This window comes from Mustelus asterias, chromosome 2 (assembly GCF_964213995.1).
Source record: "Mustelus asterias chromosome 2, sMusAst1.hap1.1, whole genome shotgun sequence".
NCBI lineage: Eukaryota > Metazoa > Chordata > Chondrichthyes > Carcharhiniformes > Triakidae > Mustelus > Mustelus asterias.
Genome location: NC_135802.1, coordinates 35,990,606 through 36,011,157, shown reverse-complemented (window position 1 = coordinate 36,011,157; position 20,552 = coordinate 35,990,606). Strand labels below are relative to the sequence as shown.

At 41.7% G+C, this 20,552-nt stretch overlaps 1 protein-coding gene across 7 annotated transcripts in view; it reads right to left on the bottom strand.

The window, feature by feature from the left end:
• Nucleotides 1-20,552, bottom strand: part of LOC144506915 (enhancer of polycomb homolog 1-like) — a 223,362-nt gene that overhangs the window by 57,100 nt on the left and 145,710 nt on the right. For 4 of the 7 annotated variants that reach the window (XR_013499977.1, XR_013499976.1, XM_078233300.1 and 1 more), the window contains one exon: nucleotides 8,265-8,424. Coding sequence is in view for 5 of the 7 variants with exons in the window: in XM_078233300.1 (XP_078089426.1) it covers nucleotides 8,265-8,424 (160 nt within the window). In the remaining 2 variants the exon portion in view is untranslated. Of the gene's footprint in view, nucleotides 1-8,264; nucleotides 8,425-10,412; nucleotides 10,463-20,552 lie in introns of all 7 variants that reach the window. The other 3 variants (XM_078233313.1, XM_078233331.1, XM_078233322.1) reach the window with 1 other exon arrangement.

The following is a 20,552-nucleotide window of genomic DNA, read 5'->3' as shown; positions in this document are numbered from 1 at the left end:
TCCTAACCTTTTTTCCCCATAATACAGTGAAAACTTTGATTCTATTATCCTATAACATTTTAAATTCTATAGAACACAACCCTAGTTTGTGTAATCTCTACTGCATTTGCAGCTTAACCTGGAGTCCAGGCATCAATCATCATGGTAAATCTATGCCACACGGTCTCCGATTCCAATATGTACTTCCCAAGGTATGGTGCTTTGTTAGAATTGCTACTGGTATTCCAGGTGTGGTTCAAGTCAGAGCTTTGTATAATCGTAGCTCAACTCCAAGCCCCTAGTTTCTGGTCCTCTAGATAAAAAGGTTTTTTGATATCAGCTCACGATTATAACTAGCTGTGTACACCTACCCCTAGTCCTTTAGGACCTCCTCGGTTTCTTAGCTTTTTACCAGTTAGAAAATACTTTCACCTGTCATTTTTAGATCTAAAGTAGATGACCTCTTACTTATCTACAGTGTAACATTTTTGCCACAGCTCTGTTCATTCACTTAACTCTCAATTTCTCTTTGCAATTTTATGTTTCTATCTGCACTGCCTAAATTGCCACACAGTTTTGTGTCAGTGACCAGCTTGGATGTGAGGCTTTCTATCCCATCATAGAAACATATGGAGATGCCGGCGTTGGACTGGGATGGGCACAGTAAGAAGTCTCACAACACCGGGTTAAAAAGTCTAACAGGTTTATTTGGTAGCACGAGCTTTCGGAGCGCAGCTCCTTCATCAGGTGATAGAGTAGATCATAGAAACAAAAACTGGAAGGAGGTCATTCAGCCCTTCGAGCCGGTTCTGCCATTCAATATATGGCTGATCCTGTATCTCAGCGCCACATTCCTGTTTTCTCCCTATACTCCTTGATGCCATTGAAATCTAAAGAATTATTGATCCGTTTCTTGAATACATTCAGTAACTTGGCTTCCACAGCCTTCTGCGGTGGAGAATTACACAGGTTCACTACCCCTTTGAATGAAGAAAATTTTCCTAATCTTTGTTGTAAATGGTCTACCCCATATCTTGAAATTGTGTCCCCTGCTTCTAGATTCTCCAACCAGATAAAACATCTTCCCTGCATCTAGTTCATCCAGCCCTGCTAGAAATTTACACGTCTCAATCAAATCTCCTCTCATCCTTCTAAGCTCTAGTGAATACAGGCCCCTTCAAACCAATCTCTCCCTACTCTACTGAGGTCGATCCCAGTATCAGTGAACCTCTTCTGCACTCCCTCAATGGCAAGTATATATTTTCTATGGTAGGGAGACCCAAACTGCAAGCAAAACTCCAGGTATGGTCTCACTAGGCCCTGTACAACTGCAGTAAGATATCCCTCCTTCTGAACTCAAATCCTCTTGCAATGAAGGCCAATACCATTTGCCTTCCTAACTGCTTGCTTCACCTGTCTCTCCACTTTGACTGATGTACAAGGATACCCAGATCCCTTTGTACATCCACACTTCCCAATATATCACCATTTAAATAATACTTTCTTTTTTTCCCCCACACCGAAGTGTAGAACTTTACATTTAGCCATGCTGTACTGCATTGACCACTCAACTTGTCTGAATTCACCTTGCATCCCCCAGAAAATATCGCCCAGTTTTGTCTAAATTTAAATCTATTTCAATCATCGAAATCATGAATAAATATGGTGAACATTTGATCACAAACAGATTCTTGCAGGATACTAGTCAACATCCTGCCTATTGTTCCTGCTTTGTTGCCTACCACTCAGCCAATTTCCTAACCAGGTCTCAACTTTAGCCAACAGTCTCTTACGAGGAATGTGATCAAATACTCCTGAAACTTTCCTCTGTTCTACTTTAGTCACTTCAAAAAAATTCAAATAGATTCTTCAGGTGTGACCTATTCTATGTTGTTCATCTTTGATCACTGAAAGTTTTCAAGGTGTTCAGTCGCTATACCTAATTATCCCTGGGTGTAATGGTGGAACAGTTCTGAAGGTTGGCATTCAGGTACAGCAGCCGGTGAGGAAAGTTAATGGCATGCTGGCCTTCATAGCAAGAGGATTTGAGTATAGGAGTAAGGATGTCTTGCTGCAGTTGTACAGAGTCTCTGAGGCCACACCTCGAGTAGTGTGTGCAGTTTTGGTCTCCTAGTTTGAGGAAGGGCATTCCTGCTCTTGAGGGAGTCCAGTGAAGGTTCACCAGACTGATTCCCGGAATGGCAGGACTGACATATGAAGAGAGACTGGATTGACTGGGCTTGTACTCACTGGAATTCAGAAGAATGAGAGGGGATCGCAAAGAAACATATAAAATCCTGATGGGAGTGGACTGGCTAGATGCGGGAAGAATGTTCCCGATGTTGGAGAAGTGCAGAACTGGGAGCCAGTCTCAGAATAAGGGGTAAACCATTCAAACCGAGATGAGGAAGAACTTCTTCCTCAGAAGAGTTGTGAACCTGTGGAGTTCTCTACCACAGAAAGCTGTTGGAGCCAGGTGGTTAGATATGTCCAAGAGGGAGCTGGACGCAGCCCCTGCAGCTAAAGGGATCAAGGAGTATGGAGAGAAAGTGGGACTGGGATACTGAAAGTGCTTGATCAACCATGATCATATTGAATGGTGGTACAGGCTCAAATGGCCTAGTCCTGCACTTATTTTCTATAGTCTCTAACAATTTCCGAACGATATTAGGCAAATTGGTGTACAATTCCCCAATTTGCCTCTTCCACCTTAAATGGTGGCATGAAATACTACCATGAAATGTACAAGTTGCCAAATTCAAAAGAACTGATCCAAAGCGAGAACTTTTGGAAGATTATATACCGAGTGCATTCATAATGGTCTCTGCTCCTTCTTTAAGACCTGTGTAATCCACCCCAAGTAAATGTCACAGATCTCAGAGCCTGAGGCAGTACAAGTACTGTTTGAAGCAGTTTTGTATTATGATAAACAGGCAGTTTTGGGCTCATGAAATGTACCTAAAGTTTGGTGGAAGATCGGTCAATGTATTTAGCAATCTCTGGTTTTCAGTTTCTCGGCGTTACTCTAGCCACCAATAAAATGGTAGAAATCAACAGGAGTATTATCAATTCCTTTTAGTAAATGGAAAAAGTAAAAATAGACATTTATTGTGGTAAAAACGAACTGATGTATTAATTGTACGAATGGCAAACATAACAGATTGCATAGTATTTTGTTTCAAAGTGATTGGTGATAACGACAAGACACCATTTAACAGGCTCAGATGCTGGGAAGCCCAGGGAAATCCCTATCAGTTTACATACAGAAACACAATTAACTAGTCAGACATTACAATGTCTGGCCTAATACACAATTTAAAATTATATATAAATAATATTTTTAAAGTAAAAATCTTTTACATCTACTTGTCCCTTTCCACCCATTTTTAAAATTAATTTTATGGATTGTGGGCATCACTGATTAGGCCAGCATTTTTATTACTCATCTCTAGTTGCCATTGAGAAGGTGGTAGTGAACTGCCTTCTTGAACAGCTACAGTCCCTGACATGTAGGTACACCCACGAATGCCGTTTGGGAGGAAATTGCAAGATTTTGACTCAGCGAAGGAATGGCGATATATCTCCAAGTCAGGATGGTGAGCGGCTTGGAGGGGAATGTGGTATTCCAACGTATCTGCTGCCTTTTTCCTTCTAGATGGAAGTGGTCATGGGTTTGGAAGGTGCTGTCCAAGGACCTTTGGTGAATTTCTGCAGTGCATCTTGTAGATAGTAGCTACTGAATGTTGGTAGTGGAGGGAGTGGATGTGATGCCTATCAAGTGATCTGCTTTGCCCTGGATGGTGTCAAGCTTCTTGAGTGTTGTTGGAGCTGCACCCAATCAGGCAAGTGGGATGTATTCCATCACATTCCTTACGTGCATCTTGTCGATCAGCGGTCTCCAAACTTTTCAGTACGAGGGCCACATCGTATATTTTACACATTTTCACGGGTCAAAGAAAAAAATTAGTTTTATAAATGAATGAATATTTCAAGTTGCTGCAGGCCGGATGTGACCCGCAGGCCGTAGTTTGGAGACCCCTGTTGTAGATGATGGACAGGCTTCAGGGTGTCAGGAGGGAGTTACTCACCAGAGGATTCCTAGTCTTTGACCTGCTCTTGTAACCACAGTATTTACATGGCTAGTCAAGTTCAATTTCTGGCCAATGGTAACTCTCAGGATGTTGATAGGGGTGTATTCAACGATGGTAATGTCATTGAGTGTCAAAAGGTGATGGCTAGATGCTCTTTTATTGGAGGTGGTCTTTGCCTGGCACTTGTGGTGTGATTGTTACTTGCCACTTGTCAACCCAAGCTTGGGAATTGTCCAGGTTTTGCTGCATTTGGGCATGGATTGCTTCAGTATCAGAGGAATCATGAATGGTACTGATCATCAGAGAGCGTCCCCACTTCTGACTCTATGATGGGGAGGAAAGTCATTGATAAAACAGCTGAAGATGGTTGTGCCTAGGATACTACCCTGAGGAACTCCTGCACTGATGACCTGCAGCAGAGATGATTATGGGCAGCACGGTGGCACAATTGTTTAATACAAGAAAATGGCTCTCAATGCTTAGAGATGCAAAAACTTGTACTACATGTATATGCTACAAAAGGTGTCTGTTGGGCTAAAGGAGATGCAGGGGTTGGGTGCGCAGACCACAATTTAGGCCAAGATGTTTAAGGATGGCCTTAAAAGAGGGAACATTGCAGAAATAGAGTGGTTTATTGAAGGAATTCCAGAGTAAAGGCCAGCATAAAACAGTCTAAGGGTTTGCCACTCCAACTACATACATGGCTTTCATGTATAGCATCTACAGGATGCAATACAGCAATTCACCAGGGTTATTTGAGAAGCATCTCCCAAACCAGTCATTTCCACCATGTAGAGCAGCAGGTGGATGAGAGCACTCATTTCCATTTCATCCTGACTGGACATATAAAATTGTTCCTTCATTGTCACTCGTTCAATGTTTTGGAATTCCTTATCCATCAGCTCTGTGTAAATACCTTTGCCACATAGATTGCATCAGTCCAGAAAAATAGTCCATCACCACCTTCACTTCTGCTGGGCAGTGAGGATGCAAAGATGATCATCCAAAAGGCCAAACTCAAAAAGAGTAAAAGGGACACAGTTGCAGAATATTAGAGATAAGGAGGGGCAGCAGTGTCAAGCACTGTTGCCTCTCAGCGTCATGGACCCGATTTCAAATCCAGCCTCGGGTCAGTGTGTGTGGAGCTTGCACATTCTCCCCGCGTCTGCCTGGGTTTCCTCCCACACTCCAAAGATGTGCGGGTCAGGTTGATTGGCCATGCTAAATTGTCCCTTAGTGTCAGGGGGATAGCAGGGTAATTGTAGGCTTAAGGCCTGGGTGGGATTGTTGTTGGTGCAGGCTCCATGGGCCGAATGGTCTCCTCTAGACTGTAGGGATTCTACGATTCTAGGAGTGGCAAGACCATGAGGGGATTTGAACATAGGGTTCGCAGTAGTTGGGTGGAAATAGGTAAGTGGAAGTAGGCTGACTTTGCAATGGAGTACGCAGGAGATTAGAAGTTCAATTCAAGGTGAACAGATCACTGCCAAGGGAAAACAATCAAACAACTCGAGGCAAAGGAATTGGTAGGGTGGGTACAAATCTTGCTGCACATGTTGCGTGCGACAATACATGGATAGCAATAGATAAACTGCACATCTTAAAAACTTGTATTACATGCATATGCTACATCTCACTAACTTTCAAAAATAAAACACGCGTTGAACTAATCAGAGCAGCATTTGCAAAACAGACTCTGCAAGTTCCAAAAATATTGCAAGTCATTAAATGAATCTCAATAAGTGATATATATCTATCTTTATAAGCAAACTCCTTACAAAAAGGAACGAGTGATACTGGCTACCAAAACAAGCATAACCTGAAGTGAGCTAAAAGCTCCAAAAGGCTCTTATTCAGAGTCTCAAAGAATTAATGAACCTATTTTGTCACTGCAAGATATAGGAGCAAAAATAGGCTGTTCGGCCCATCAAGTTTGCTCACCATTCAATGGGGTCATGACTGATCTGATAATCTTCAACTTCACTTCCCAACTTTTCCCCATAACCCTTGAATCCCTTACTTAAGAAAATAACTCTCTCAAGCTTGAACACGTTTAATGACCCAGCCTCTACACCTCTCTGCAGTAAAAGAGTTCCACAGATTCACTATCCTCAGAAGAAATTCCTCCTCACCTGTCTTAAATGGGCGACCCCTTACCTTGAAATTATGCCCTCTGGTCCTAGACTCTCCCACAAGGGAAAACAACCTGTCAGCATTTACCCTGTTACATAGAACATAGAACAGTACAGCACAGAACAGGCCCTTCGGCCCACAATGTTGTGCCGACCTTCATCTGAAACCAAGATCAAGCTATCCCACTCCCTATCATCCTGGTGTGCTCCATGTGCCTATCCAATAACCGCTTAAATGTTCCTAAAGTGTCTGACTCCACTATCACTGCAGGCAGTCCATTCCACACCCCAACCACTCTCTGCGTAAAGAACCTACCTCTGATATCCGTCCTGTATCTCCCACCACGAACCCTATAGTTATGCCCCCTTGTAATAGCTCCATCCACCCGAGGAAATAGTCTTTGAACGTTCACTCTATCTATCCCCTTCATCATTTTATACACCTCTATTAAGTCTCCCCTCAGCCTCCTCCGCTCCAGAGAGAACAGCCCTAGCTCCCTCAACCTTTCCTCATATGACCTACCCTCCAAACCAGGCAGCATCCTGGTAAATCTCCTCTGCACTCTTTCCAGCGCTTCCACATCCTTCTTATAGTGAGGTGACCAGAACTGCACACAATATTCCAAATGTGGTCTCACCAAGGTCCTGTACAGTTGCAGCATAACCCCACGGCTCTTAAACTCCAACCCCCTGTTAATAAAAGCTAACACACTATAGGCCTTCTTCACAGCTCTATCCACTTGACTGGCAACCTTTAGAGATCTGTGGATATGGACCCCAAGATCTCTCTGTTCCTCCACAGTCTTCAGAACCCTACCTTTGACCCTGTAATCCACATTTAAATTAGTCCTACCAAAATGAATCACCTCACATTTATCAGGGTTAAACTCCATTTGCCATTTTTCAGCCCAGCTTTGCATCTCCTGAGAATCCTACATGTCTCAATAAGGTTGCCTCTCATCCTTTTGAACTCTAATGAATGCAGGCCCAACCTCTCCTCAAAGAAAATCCCTCCATACCCAGAATCAACCTAGTAAACCTTTTCTGGACTGCCTCCAATACCAGCATATCTTTCCTTAGATAACAGGACCAAAGCTGTTCACAGTATTCCACGTGTGGTTTAACTAGTGCCTAGTTTTAGCAAGACTTCCCTGTTTTTATACTCCATTCCGTTGAAATAAAGGCCAACATTCCATTTGCCCTGCCTATCTGTATACTAAATGTGTGTTTTTTACCCAACCCTAACACTAACACTAACCCCTAACACCTAACCCCTAACCCCTAACACCTAACCCCTAACCCCTAACACCTAACCCCAACCCAAACCCATAACACTAACGCTAACCCTAACCGCTAACCCTAACCGCTAACCCTAACCGCTAACCCTAACCGCTAACCCTAACCGCTAACCCTAACCGCTAACCCTAACCGCTAACCCTAACCGCTAACCCTAACCGCTAACCCTAACCGCTAACCCTAACCCTGAAAGCTTGTGGCTTTTGCTACCAAATATACCTGTTGGACTTTAACCTGTGTTGTTAAACTTCTTAAACATCAAGGTTGCCATGAAACTGCTTGCATTCATGGCTGCAGAACAGCCACAAGTTATCAGGCAAGTCTTATTTGATGGTAAACAACACAAAAAAAATTAAGGTTCCATGTATCAAAAAACTGGTGTACAATATTCTTTTTTAAAAAAACAGGAGACATGGACCGTAAAAGTCAGTATTCTTACTTAGATTTACTAGCCATGACTTCTCCCAATGCCTATACTGTTTTACCTCCTGTTGCAAAACACACATGGACTTTAGGCAAGAGCAGATCCAAACTCAACTGCAATGGCTCGAATGATCTAATAACCTCAATGACCACACAAATGAATACAGGAAGAACGGCCACTTGAAATAAGTTAGCACGGCTTCATACACCAGCCTGAGTTCCTTTCGTTAGGGAGTGGAAGCAGTTGGAGAAGTCAAGTTTCAATTGTTGCTTCCATTTAATCATTACAATTTATCTTTAGAAGTCCTGCACACGTGTTTTAAATTTCAGTTTTAGCACTTACGCTGTATGTGAATAAGCTGCTTTGGCATCTTGAACTCTCCACTGTAGACCGATTCATAGTAGGCAATGTTGCTTTCCGCCTCTGGGACAGGAATAACCATATTATCCCGTTTCTCTCCATAAACTTGTTGTGCTGAAATAGCCCGCTGCAAATGGTGTTCCTGAAAGTTAAGAAACCCAGTATTAATGCACAGCAATATTTCTAAAAGTTTTGTAGTCTTTGTGATAATACAGCATCTTCATGAACTTAAAATCTGCACTGGCACGTTAAAAAATTAAGACACTGAATGGTCCTTATGCTCTGCTATAATACCTTAGGTTTCTGCAAAACCAGTTTTAGTTATAATTATATCCAATATCCAACATTCCTGCCAAATCCATAAACTCCAACCAATCATCTTTTGGGAAGGGGCAATTAAAGAAAAAAAGTTGTCAAACAACAACCCTTTAATCTTTATAGATCGATGAAGCTGTAATTTGTACAATGACATCTAGAACTGTTCACTTTTTTCCCCAATCAGAAAATGTTTTCTCAGTGGAATGATTCAATGCTGTAGGAACTGACCCTTGCTTAAATATCTTTTCATGGAAAATCTTGCACTCTTGTCCAAGTGGGACAATACACACATGGGAATAACCAGGAAACCACTGATCTTATTTACAACCAAGATTCCTACATGTACACTTTCAGCTGAGGTCACTGAACCATAATCTAGTACGGAAATGGTCAATGTTTCACGCCATAACAGAGACTGCCAAATCTAATTGTGGAATCTGTACAACTACCCCATGTAACTTGGAGATCAGAGATGCATGCTGTGGTAAACCACTGTTAGCTTATTGCCTGTGTGTGTGTGACATACCAGGACATGCCCCTGCCGGCCCTGCCTGGGACTCTTCCCCCCCTGGTCCAGGTATAAAGGTGACTGCTCCCCACCCCCCTGCCTCAGTCTCTGGACCAGTTCATCTGCATGGGTGTGCTCCAAGTCTTTTGCTAATAAAATGCAAATTGCATTTCTCAGCTACTCACTACACGACCCTGCTGAGCCATCATTACATGGAAAGCAAAACAAACAATTATGAATGATAAGCAAGCTAAATTTTCTTGAACTTCAAGAATGTTGATCAAAAAGTTGCAAAACTATTACAGAAACATTTCAGTTTATTACGCATTTAGGTCGTATGCCCATAGTTTTATGTACAAGTTTTGCTAAAGCATTAGTTCTCAGTCATCCTACTCAGTGTTGTATGTAGTGCCAGTATTTTTAGAAGATGCCTATTTTGTGTCAAGTGGGAACGGAGATTAATTGAATACATGTGGGTGGATTACGTTAGTCAGCAAACATATTCCTGAACTCGTGCATTACTATATGCTGCATCACTCCATGCAAAAGCTCCTAACATTTTAAGCTATGCTTCTGTCACACAAGCAACGAATGCTAATTTCCTAACATTAACATTGATGAGCTGTTCAAAATAAATTAAATTTATAGTCTTAATTCAGGAGAGGTAAATGCATAATTACCGGTGTCCCTCTGGCCCATTTGTAAATTATATTTGAGAGATGCAATATTCCATTCCAGTGACATCACAAATTGAAACAAAGTGGGCTAACGATATCGCAAAATGGAACCGTGTCACCCAATCTACATTAAACTGCTTTCAATTTACAAAACCATGGGCACTAAATGTTGTATTAGAAGTACATCAAGTCGATGGGTTATCTTGGCCAGGGATTCTCATTTTGGGATTGGTTGCAGGAGGGGAAAGGGTCCACCAAAGTATAACATTCTAACACTAGGCATTCATTTCCCCAAGCCACCTGTCAGTGAATGGCAGCAACACCTTTGCACCCCAAATATAGCAGGAGGGCAGAGCTGTGAAAAATCAGTTCATGCAACTGACAAAGGTTGAAACAGATGTTAGGAATTTCACAATGTAACAAATTGCCCAACTCATGGAGCCCAGGTGGGCCTCAGTGCACATGAAACATACTTGTAGACTTGCACAAGTTATCAGGGCTCACTGGTCTGACCAAAGAGTTTGTCCCAAATTTGATCATGTATTTCACAAAGAGCTGCATGCTTCTAAACCTACACCGAACACTACATAGGCAGAATAGAGACAGAAAATGCTGGCAATACTCAACTGGTCAGGCAGCATGTGGCAAAACAGTTCTTGTTTCAGGTCCATATCTTACTAGGAAAAGTAATAGGATTTAAGCAAGTGAAAGAACAAAAAGAGATGCCTGGGTTAGGGTGCAAGGTAGGACAGGTTAATTAACAAAAGGTTTTACAGGACAAGAGTGAGTGGGGTAACATGACAAATAATGAAAACAAAGATGGTGCGAATGCAGAAGAAGAACAGCTGCTGTCCAAAAGCTGGCAAAGTCCCCCAGTGTTAAATAGTATAAGCGAACATAGATGTGCTGGACAAAGTGCTGACCCTGACCCACGTTCTGACTGCAGCTGAGTGTTGAACTAACAGGAATCGTTAAAGCCTGGAATGTGCAACAAGAGGCATAAAAAGGATGAATTAATTAGCATATAAAGTGCCTAACTGCATAAAGGGGAATCAATTCAACTGCTGGAAACTAATATTGATCAGGTGGGGGAAATCACAGTCAGGCTGACCTTAGCATTGACCTACATGTTGTATAGTTTCTGTTGTTTTGTTCAAATCGGACTACAATGTGATTACTATTGGAAAGCCAAGTGAATAAATACAGCAATATGACTGCAATGGAAGCTGCATTATTTTGCTGCTCCAAAGTTGGCTCCCATCTTCTTAAATTACTTTGGGTTTCCTGCATGATCCGATTCAACTGTTGGTCAGAAATTTTCCAGCAATTAAAGAAAGTGCAAACTGCCCATTAGAATTTTTTTTTGCTTTCAGATGCAAGCTGATCTGCCACTCTCCGCTCTGGACACATTTTGTTTCTTTGATCCTGCACCACCAACTATAGTCATTTAGTCTCACCTGACTTTCACACTTTCAGTACTTCCCTTTTGCTCTTCCCACCCTCTCTCCTTTCACTTGTTTAAAACCTTTTTTCTGTTTATTTTTATAAACAGCATCTCTTTGTAGAATACATTATTTATCATTTAATGATGAAAATTGGGGCAAATTCCTCAGGACAATTTTTTGTCAAGCTGCAAGCTCAGTTTTTCCCAGGCATAGTGTGCCAGAAGCATTCTGCAAATTGTCCATTGAATGCCATGGACTACCACTTAGTCATACTAAACTGATCTAACAGACACAAACATGTGGTCGTATGTACTTTACACAAGATCATAAATTATAGATAGGTAGGCCATTCAGTCCACTTAATTCAAACTTGCAGATTTTCTCCCCAAGTACAGTCAGGAATAGAGATAAGGGAAGCAGCCAATGGTCACAAGGGAGAAAACCTGGAGGGAGAGCTGGTGGATTGGAATGCAAGGAAGCTATGAGGATATGAGACATGAGTTGACCTTGATAGATTGGGGAGAGTTACTTAAAGGGATGACAATGGATAGGCAATGGCAAACATTCAAGGAACGCATGGGGGGACTGCAGCAGCTGTTTATTCCTGTCTGGCACAAAAACAAAATGGGTAAGAGGGCCAATCCATGGCTTACAAAAGGAAATTAGAGAGAGTATCCAATCTAAGGAAGAAGCATACAGATTGGCCAAGAAAAATAATAGGTCTGAGGGTTGGGAGCAGTTTAGAATTCAGCAAAGAAGGACCAAGGAATTGATTAAGTGGAAAATACAGTATGAAAGGAAGCTTGCAGGGGACGTAAAGACGGACACTAAGAGTTTCTATAGATACGTGATGAGAAAGAGTTTGGTGAAGACAAATGTAGGTCCCCTACAGACAGAAACGGGGGAATGTATAAGGGACAACGAAATGGCCAAGCAATTGAATACATACTTTCGTTCTGTCTTCAGAAAAGAGGACACAAATCAAATGCCAGAAATGTTGGAGAATGCAAGATTTAGTGAGGGGGAATAACTGAGGAAGATCAATAATAGCAGAGAAATGGTGCTGGGAAAATTGATGGGATTGAAGGCAGATAAATCCCCAGGGCCTGATAATCTACATCCCAGACTACTTAAGGAAGTGGCTCTAGAAATAGTTGATGCATTGGTGGTCATCTTCCAGGATTCTATAGACTCTGGAACAGTCCCTGCAGATTGGAGGGTAGCTAATGTCACTCCAATATTCAAAAAGGGAGGTAGAGAGAAAACAGGAAATTATAGACCTGCAAGCTTAACACTGGTAGTGGGGAAAATGCTCGAATCCATTATCAAGGACTTTATAGCAGAGCATTTCGAAAGCAGTGGCAGGATCAGACAGAGTCAGCATGGATTTATGAAGGGGAAATCATGCTTCACAAATCTGTTGGAATTCTTTGAAGAAATAAATAGTAGAGTTGACAAGGGGGAACTAGTCGGTGGGGTATATTTGGAGTTTCAGAAAGCCTTTGACAAAGTCCCGCACAAGAAATTATTGTGCAAGAGTAAAGTACATGGGATTGGGGGAATGGATAGTAAACTGGTTGGCAGAGAGAAAACAAAGTGTAGGAATTAATGGGTGTTTTTCAAATTGGCAGGCAGCAACTAGTGGGGTGCCACAGGGATCGGTGCTGGGACCCCAGCTATTCACAACATATATTAATGATTTGGATGAGGGAACAAAATATAACATCTCAAAGTTGCAGATGATACTAAGTTGGGTGGGAGGGTAATAAGGATGCAGATCTTCAGAATGATCTGGAGAGGTTGGGAGAATGGGCAAATCAATGGCAAATGCAGTATAATTTGGATAAATGAGAGTTTATTCACTTTGGGAGCAAAAACAAGGTGGTCGATTACTACCTGAATGGCCGTGAACTGGGAGAGGGGAGTGTGTAGGGGGGCCTGGGTGTCCTTGTGCACCAGTCACTGAAGGTAAGCATGCAGGTGCAGCAGGCGGTAAAGGCGGCAAATGACAGATATAAATGATTGAGGAAATTGCAACTGGATTGATTAGCAAGTTTGCAGATGACACAAAGGTTGGTGGATTTGCAGATAGCGATAAGGACCATCAGAGGATACAGCAGGATATATATAGATCGGTTGGAGACCTGGCAGATGGAGTTTAATCTGGAAAAATGTTGAGGTAATGCATTTTGGGAGGTCTAATAGGAAATATACAGTGAATGGCAGAACCCTTAAGAGTATTGATAGGCAGAGGGATCTGGGTGTACAGGTACACAGGTCATTGAAAGTAGCAACACAGGTGGAGAAGGTAGTCAAGAAGGCATGCGGCATGCTTGCCTTCATCAGCCGGGGCATTGAGTTTAAAAATTGGCAAGTCATGTTGCAGCTTTATAGAACCTTAGTTAGGCCGCACTTGGAATATAGTGTTCAATTCTGGTCGCCACACTACAAGATGTGGAGGCTTTGGAGAGGTACAGAAAAGATTTACCAGGATGTTGCCTGGTATGGAGGGCATTAGATATGAGGAGAGGTTGGAGAAACTTGGTTTCTTCTCACTGGAACGACGGAGGTTGAGGGGCGACCTGATAGAAGTCTACAAGATTATGAGGGGCATGGACAGAGTGGTTAGTCAGAAGCTTTTTCCCAGGGTGGAACAGTCAATTACTAGGGGGCATAGCTTTAAGGTGCAAGGTTTAAAGGAGATGTACAAGGCAAGTTTTTTTTTTTTTACACAGAGGGTGGTGGGTGCCTGGAACTTGCTGCTGGGGGAGGTAGTGGAAGTAGACACGATAGTGAGTTTTAAGGGGCATCTTGACAAATACATGAATAGAATGGGAATAGAGGGATACGGTCCCCGAAGGGTAGGGGGTTGTAGTTCAGTCGGGCAGCATGGTCGGTGCAGGCTTGGAGGGCCGAAGGGCTTGTTCCTGTGCTGTAATTTTTTTTGTTCTTTGACATGTTGTGCACCCCTGACTGCACACAGTCTCCTACCATTCCCCATCACACAATGAGAAATCCACAGAGCTGGGAAACCTGTACAAATAGAAACTGTTTGAGGAATGGAATGGAGGGAAGAAAGAAGCGACAGCGAGGCAGGGAATATAAAGATGGAAGGAGAGGATGAACAATTCAAATTTGAAATGCTCAAAAACTGTTCCTGCTCACTGCAGTTTCTTAGCAACAAGGGATTCCTAAGCAGATCAGACAAGGAAGTATTAGCAGCCTGGAAGGAGTTTGTTTCTGTCAAGACTGGGGAAAAAAAAGAGTGGCATGGATAGTATTGCATAGTGTTCTCGCCACTCAGAACCCTGCAGCTCTCGGCATATCCGGCGCTCCAACAGCAAGTGTAGTTTACAGTCCTGGGCAGAATCCTTTCTCCATCATACATCAACTCTCAGGTGACTGGAGAGAGCGCGAATAGTATATCCTGTTGTAATTAATATCTTGAGTGACTTTGAAAATGAACTTGACTGCACCCTAGAAGACCTGATTTTAATATTCACAGAAGCATAAGTTCTCTGAAAAGCAAAGCTTTACAAATTAAATTCCAAAACAGTCATCTCAAATGAGACTGAGGTTATCAATTTTGGTTGGAAATGATCTAGATGGAGAGAGACTTCAGGTGCTTCAGTGCAGAGGTGTCTCCGTGCACGAGTCGCAGAAAAGTGGTATGCAGGTAATAAGGAAAGCAAATGGAATTTTGGCATTTATAGCTGAAGGAATAGAGTATAAAAGGAAGGAAGTGTTGCTGCAACAATATAAGGCATTGGTGAGACCATACCTGGAGTACTGAGCACAGTTTTGGTCCCCTTATCTGGGGAAGGATGTAATGGCATTAGAGGCAGTTCAAAGGAGATTCACTAGATTGATTCCAGAGATGAGGGGTTTGTCTTATGAAGAGAGATTAAGCAGTTTAGGCCTATACTCTCCAGAGTTTAAGAATGAGAAGAAATCTAATTGAGGTAAACATGATAAAAGGTATTGACAAAGTAGATGTGGGGTGGATGCTTACTCCTGTGCGGTAATCTAAAACAAGAGGCCATAGTTTTACGATAAGGGATAGCAGATTTAAACTACTTCTCTCAAAGGGCCGTGCATCTGTGAATTACTACTCCAGAGTGTGATGCTCTGAGTAAATTTAAGATAGTTGGATTTTTAATTAGTAATTTTCTGAAGGATTATGAAGAATGGGAAGGAAAGTGGAGTTGAGATTGAGACAAGATTAGCCATGATCGTATTGAATGGTGGAGGAGGCTCGAGGGGCTGAACTGTCTCCTCCTGCTTCTGGTCACGTTCTTATGAAATAATATTCCTCAAAATGCAGGTGCACCAATTGTACAAAATTATAGAATAATTTGCATCAGTGTGCAGAACTGAATAGTTACCTGCAATTTCAACTTAACTTTAAGTAAATAAATATTCACTTCCAAATTTTTTCATATCACTGCTGCATAGGGCCAGTTCACCAAAGGCACACTTATTTCCAATTCCAACGTGCATTAGATTAATCTACATTAAATTCAATGCCAAGATTAAATCATCATCTTTGGTCAAAACTATGTTTCTCTTATATTTGCCACTGTCCACATTATTTGGTGACCTGGATCTTCCAAGTCAATTTTGGTTAAATACCTTCAATATATCCTCACTAAGCCAGTGGGGGATTCACAGCTGCTCAGTTTAATCCTAGCAATTGAATTTCTTGATTCATGTAACCGACCTCCATTGACCAGGGTAAAATTTGCGTTAATTAGCTGGAATTCCAGTAATTTCCCTACTGGATAAGCAACCTTAATCATAGAAATAATGTTAGCATGATACATCCACTAAAATTTATGCTGTCAGCCATGGCTCAGTTGGTTGCCTCGCAGTCATAACATTCCGGTTTCATGTCCCACTCCAGGGCTTGAGCATGTAAATCATGGCTAACACTTCAGTGTAGCACTGAGGGAGTGCTGCACTGTTGGAGATGTTGTTTTTTGGATGGGATATTAAACCAAGGTCCCATCTGCCTGTTGGGTAGACCTAAATGACCCCTTGGTGCTGTTCAGAAGAAAGGCAGAGGAGTTCTGGCTAATATTTATTCCTCTGTCAATAAAGCATTTGTACATTTGTTTGAAGGCAAGCTTTTATAACAGTGACTACACTTCAAAAGTACTTCCCAGATTGTTCAGCACTTTAAAGATTCATTTATATAGCACTTTTCTGATCACTGGATATCTCGAGGTACAATCAATCTTTCACTGCCACCATTACTATTTAGTAGTGCTAGCGAAGCACAAAGATTAATAGACATTCTACAAAGAGGCAAAAATGATTCAGGATTATGGCTATAAATCTTTACCAGAAGCTCAATATTGGTACAACAGACAAAGCTTCAGTGAATGAGGCAAGTGAATGTTATTTCAGTGTTCAACTATTCTAATAGGGAGTCCTGATGACTTGGCTATTGGAAGCTAGATTCATGGATAACTTACAATACACCAATTGCTGATAAGAATAGCAAGAGATGCCTGGGAATTCAAATCAAACAAATTGGGATGATAAATGGAAAAAAAAACTTTCAAAGATGATAAAAATCTACATGAATACCCAAGAAAGAAACTCTCCTGATGCTCTCCTCCAATGAATGCAGGTAATAGATCAAGCAGACCCACTGGTTGTGTCAGGAAGTCTAAATATCAGAATATCAATACAATAAACTGATTATGAAATCATTCCAATGTAATGCTAAACTTATGCTGAATAGAATGTTAAGCAGAAGACTTAAAGTGCAGCATTATACATGTGTGAAGACTGAGCCTTTAACAGTAAAGCATGATTCAATAGGTTTTAGTTGTACGTACTGGCATGATCTACAGATATGGGATCAGCTTCCATATGTACACTGGTGAGACACATGTCTTATCACAGAACTTATAGGACGGCGGTCAAGGGATTGTCATCAGCCCAGGAGAATGTTGCCAGTGGGGTTCGAAAGGTCTGTTTTGAGACCTCTTGTTCAAAATCTGATCTGGAGACAGCAGTGACCAACACATTAAGTGATAACCGCCAATGCTTAACAGGATAAGCTAGAGGAATATATTAATATGCTTCATATTTGGGCAGACAAGCAACACATGACATTTAATATAGAAAATATAAAGTGCTTCATAAGGGGACACCACAAAAAAAAGACTACTTGAATGGAACAAAATTCATGGAAAATGAAAGACCTGAAGCAGTCACAAGTCTCAATGTCAGTGAGTAAACCAAAGTAGATATTAGGATGTATTAAAATGTTAATACTGACCCAAAATAGCAGGGCATTCCTACCATTTCATAAACTGGCACAACTATATTTTGGATATTGCACAAATGTCGGGACACTGCAGTATAAAATAGGATATTGCAGGATTGAAACAATACAGAAGAGTACAACCAGGATAACGGAGGGATTGGATTATATGGAACTACTGCTTAAATTGGGCATGTTCTCACGAGAAGAGAATGCTGAATTGCTGTTTTTAGGATCCTAAAAAGTTATCTAATATTGAGCATGATGAGCAGTTACATTTTAACCAAATCAGTGGAACGACAGGTTTTGACCTGAAAGTGGAGGGATGAATTCAGATCTAATCTGCAGAAACACTATTTCAGTGAACACAGCCTCCCCAGGGCATTAGTAATCATTATATGACTCATGTGCATTTTTCCTGTGGTCTCTCTGTACTGTATTATGACCATGAACTGACTGCTTAGGCTAGGGGTTCCCAAATTCTGGGTTGTGACCAACAAACAAATGGGGTCAAGAGCTCCAAGGCAGCAGTGCTAACTGAAGGAGACACTTTGGCAGGACAGCCCGGGGATTAGTTCCAAGCCCCCAGGACAGGTGTGCACAGTTTTTTTTGGTGTGGTTCAGAGGGCATGGTCTAAGAGAATGAGTCCCAAGACCCCAGTAGTGCCTCCACCTGGGCTTACAAAACAATTCTGGAAGCTTCCCCTCCCTCAATCTCTTACAGCTCAATTTATTTTGATACATCACAACTGGCGCATACTAATTTTCTAGCGAATGTCACTGCCCTATGGAGACAATAGAAGCAGTGTGCTGATTAATTCAAATGAAATTGGCTAACTTATGCCAGAAAATATTTTGGAATACAGTAAATAAATAATTGAGACACATGAAATACAATAATGCTTTGACAGAAAAGGTGATTGATAGCTTCCAAAGCTCATTGTCTCTGATTGGATGGGGGTGGCTGTGTTCTCATCTTGTGTCCGGAGAAGTTATAAATTCATTTGATAAGATGTTGATTGCCATGATAGGTCAATAACTCCACGACTGTTGCATTATGCAACTTCCAGGATGGCAGAAAGCAAACTAGACGATCTGGTGTTCTATTTGTCTAGCAATCCCCATGACCCTATCTGCTACTGAAATTCTCATCTGTATGTCTTGGTCACCTCCATACTTAACTATTCCTTGCTGCACTCCCATCCTCCAATCATTGTAAAATTATCAAAATTCAAAACTGTTGCATTCATCAAATCCAGCACCATAAACAACATTACTTCTGTCCACCCTGGTCTAACAAAGAACAGTACAGCACAGGAAACAGGCCCTTTGGCCCTCCAAGCCTGTGCCGCTCCTTGGTCCAACTAGACCAATCGTTTGTATCCCTCCATTCCCAGGCTGCTCATGTGACTATCCAGGTAAGTCTTAAACGATGTCAGCGTGCCTGCCTCCACCACCCTACTTGGCAGCGCATTCCAGGCCCCCACCACCCTCTGTGTAAAAAACATCCCTCTGATATCTGAGTTATACTTCGCCAGGCTGGCATCTCTTTTTGGGTATACACAATGCTTGCTCATTTCAAAATTGTAATTTTGCGATGTTTAACTTGCAGCAACAATGGCAGACTTGCCTATTTTTACTGTGCGGCCAAATTCCTCTCCAATTCGATTTTCGAGTTTGCTGATGGCATCACCGTAGTTTATGGTAGTCATGATGTGGAGATGCCGGCGTTGGACTGGGGTAAACACAGTAAGAAGTTTAACAACACCAGGTTAAAGTCCAACATAAAGTTGGACTTTAACCTGATGTTGTTAAACTTCTTACTGTGATCACCGTAGTTGGTCAGATCTCAAACAATAATGAGACAGAGTACAGGAATGAAGTAGAGAAGCTGGTGCGACGATAATCTCTCCCTCAATGTCAACAAAATGAAGGAGATTGTCATCGACTTCAGGAAGCGTAAAGGAGAACATGTCTCTGTCTACATCAATGGCGATGAAATAAAAATGGTCGAAAGGTTCAAGTTTTTAGGTGTCCAGATCACCAACAACCTGTCCTGGTTTTCCCATGCCAACACTATAGATAAGAAAGCCCACCAACGCCTCTACTTTCTCAGAAGACTAAGGAAATCTGGCATGTCAGCTACAACTCTCACCAACTTTTACAGATGCACCATAGAAACATTCTTTTTGGTTGTATCACAGCTTGATCTGGCTGCTGCTCTGCCCAAGACCGCAAGGAACTACAAAAGGTCGTGAATGTAGCCCAATCCATCATGCAAACCAGCCTCCCATCCATTGACTGTCTACACTTCCCGCGGTCTCGACAAAGCAGCCAGCTTAATTAAGGACTCATGCACCCTGGACATATTCTCTTCCACCTTCTTCTGTTGTGAAAAAGATACAAAAGTCTGAGGTCACATACTAACTGACTCAAACACAGCTTCTACCCTGCTGCCATCAGACTTTTGAATGGACCGACCTCTCATTAAGTTGATCTTTCTCTACACCCTAGCTATGACTGTAATATTACATTCTGCAGTCTCATTTCCTTCTCTATGAACAGTATGCTTTGTCTGTACAGCATGCAAGAAACAATACTTTTCACTGTATACAAATACATGTGATAATGATGAATCAAATCAAAAAATTTACCTGCCAAAGATTGTACTGTACTATGAAATAATGCTATGGTCATATTTTTTAAAAGAGATGTTAGGATGCGATTTTTTGGCTAAAATGTGGCGAACAGCCACCCAAGGTTTCAGTTATAGTGCCACATTCTATTGGTGGAAAACTGTTTTGTGTACATGATACAGCAGTGACAATACACTTTTGAGCATCAGAGCTTGAAGACAGACGACAAATGCTGCCAGATGTTCATTTCAGTGGTATGAATTTACACCAGTGATAGCAAGACTGCAGGTGGTCTAATTACAGCTTTAACTACTGAATATGTGCACCATCACAATGTATTTACTTCATTTAATTACTTTGACAAATAGCCTTGTTGTGGTGCAATCTTTCTGCTGAACTTCTGGTTTGC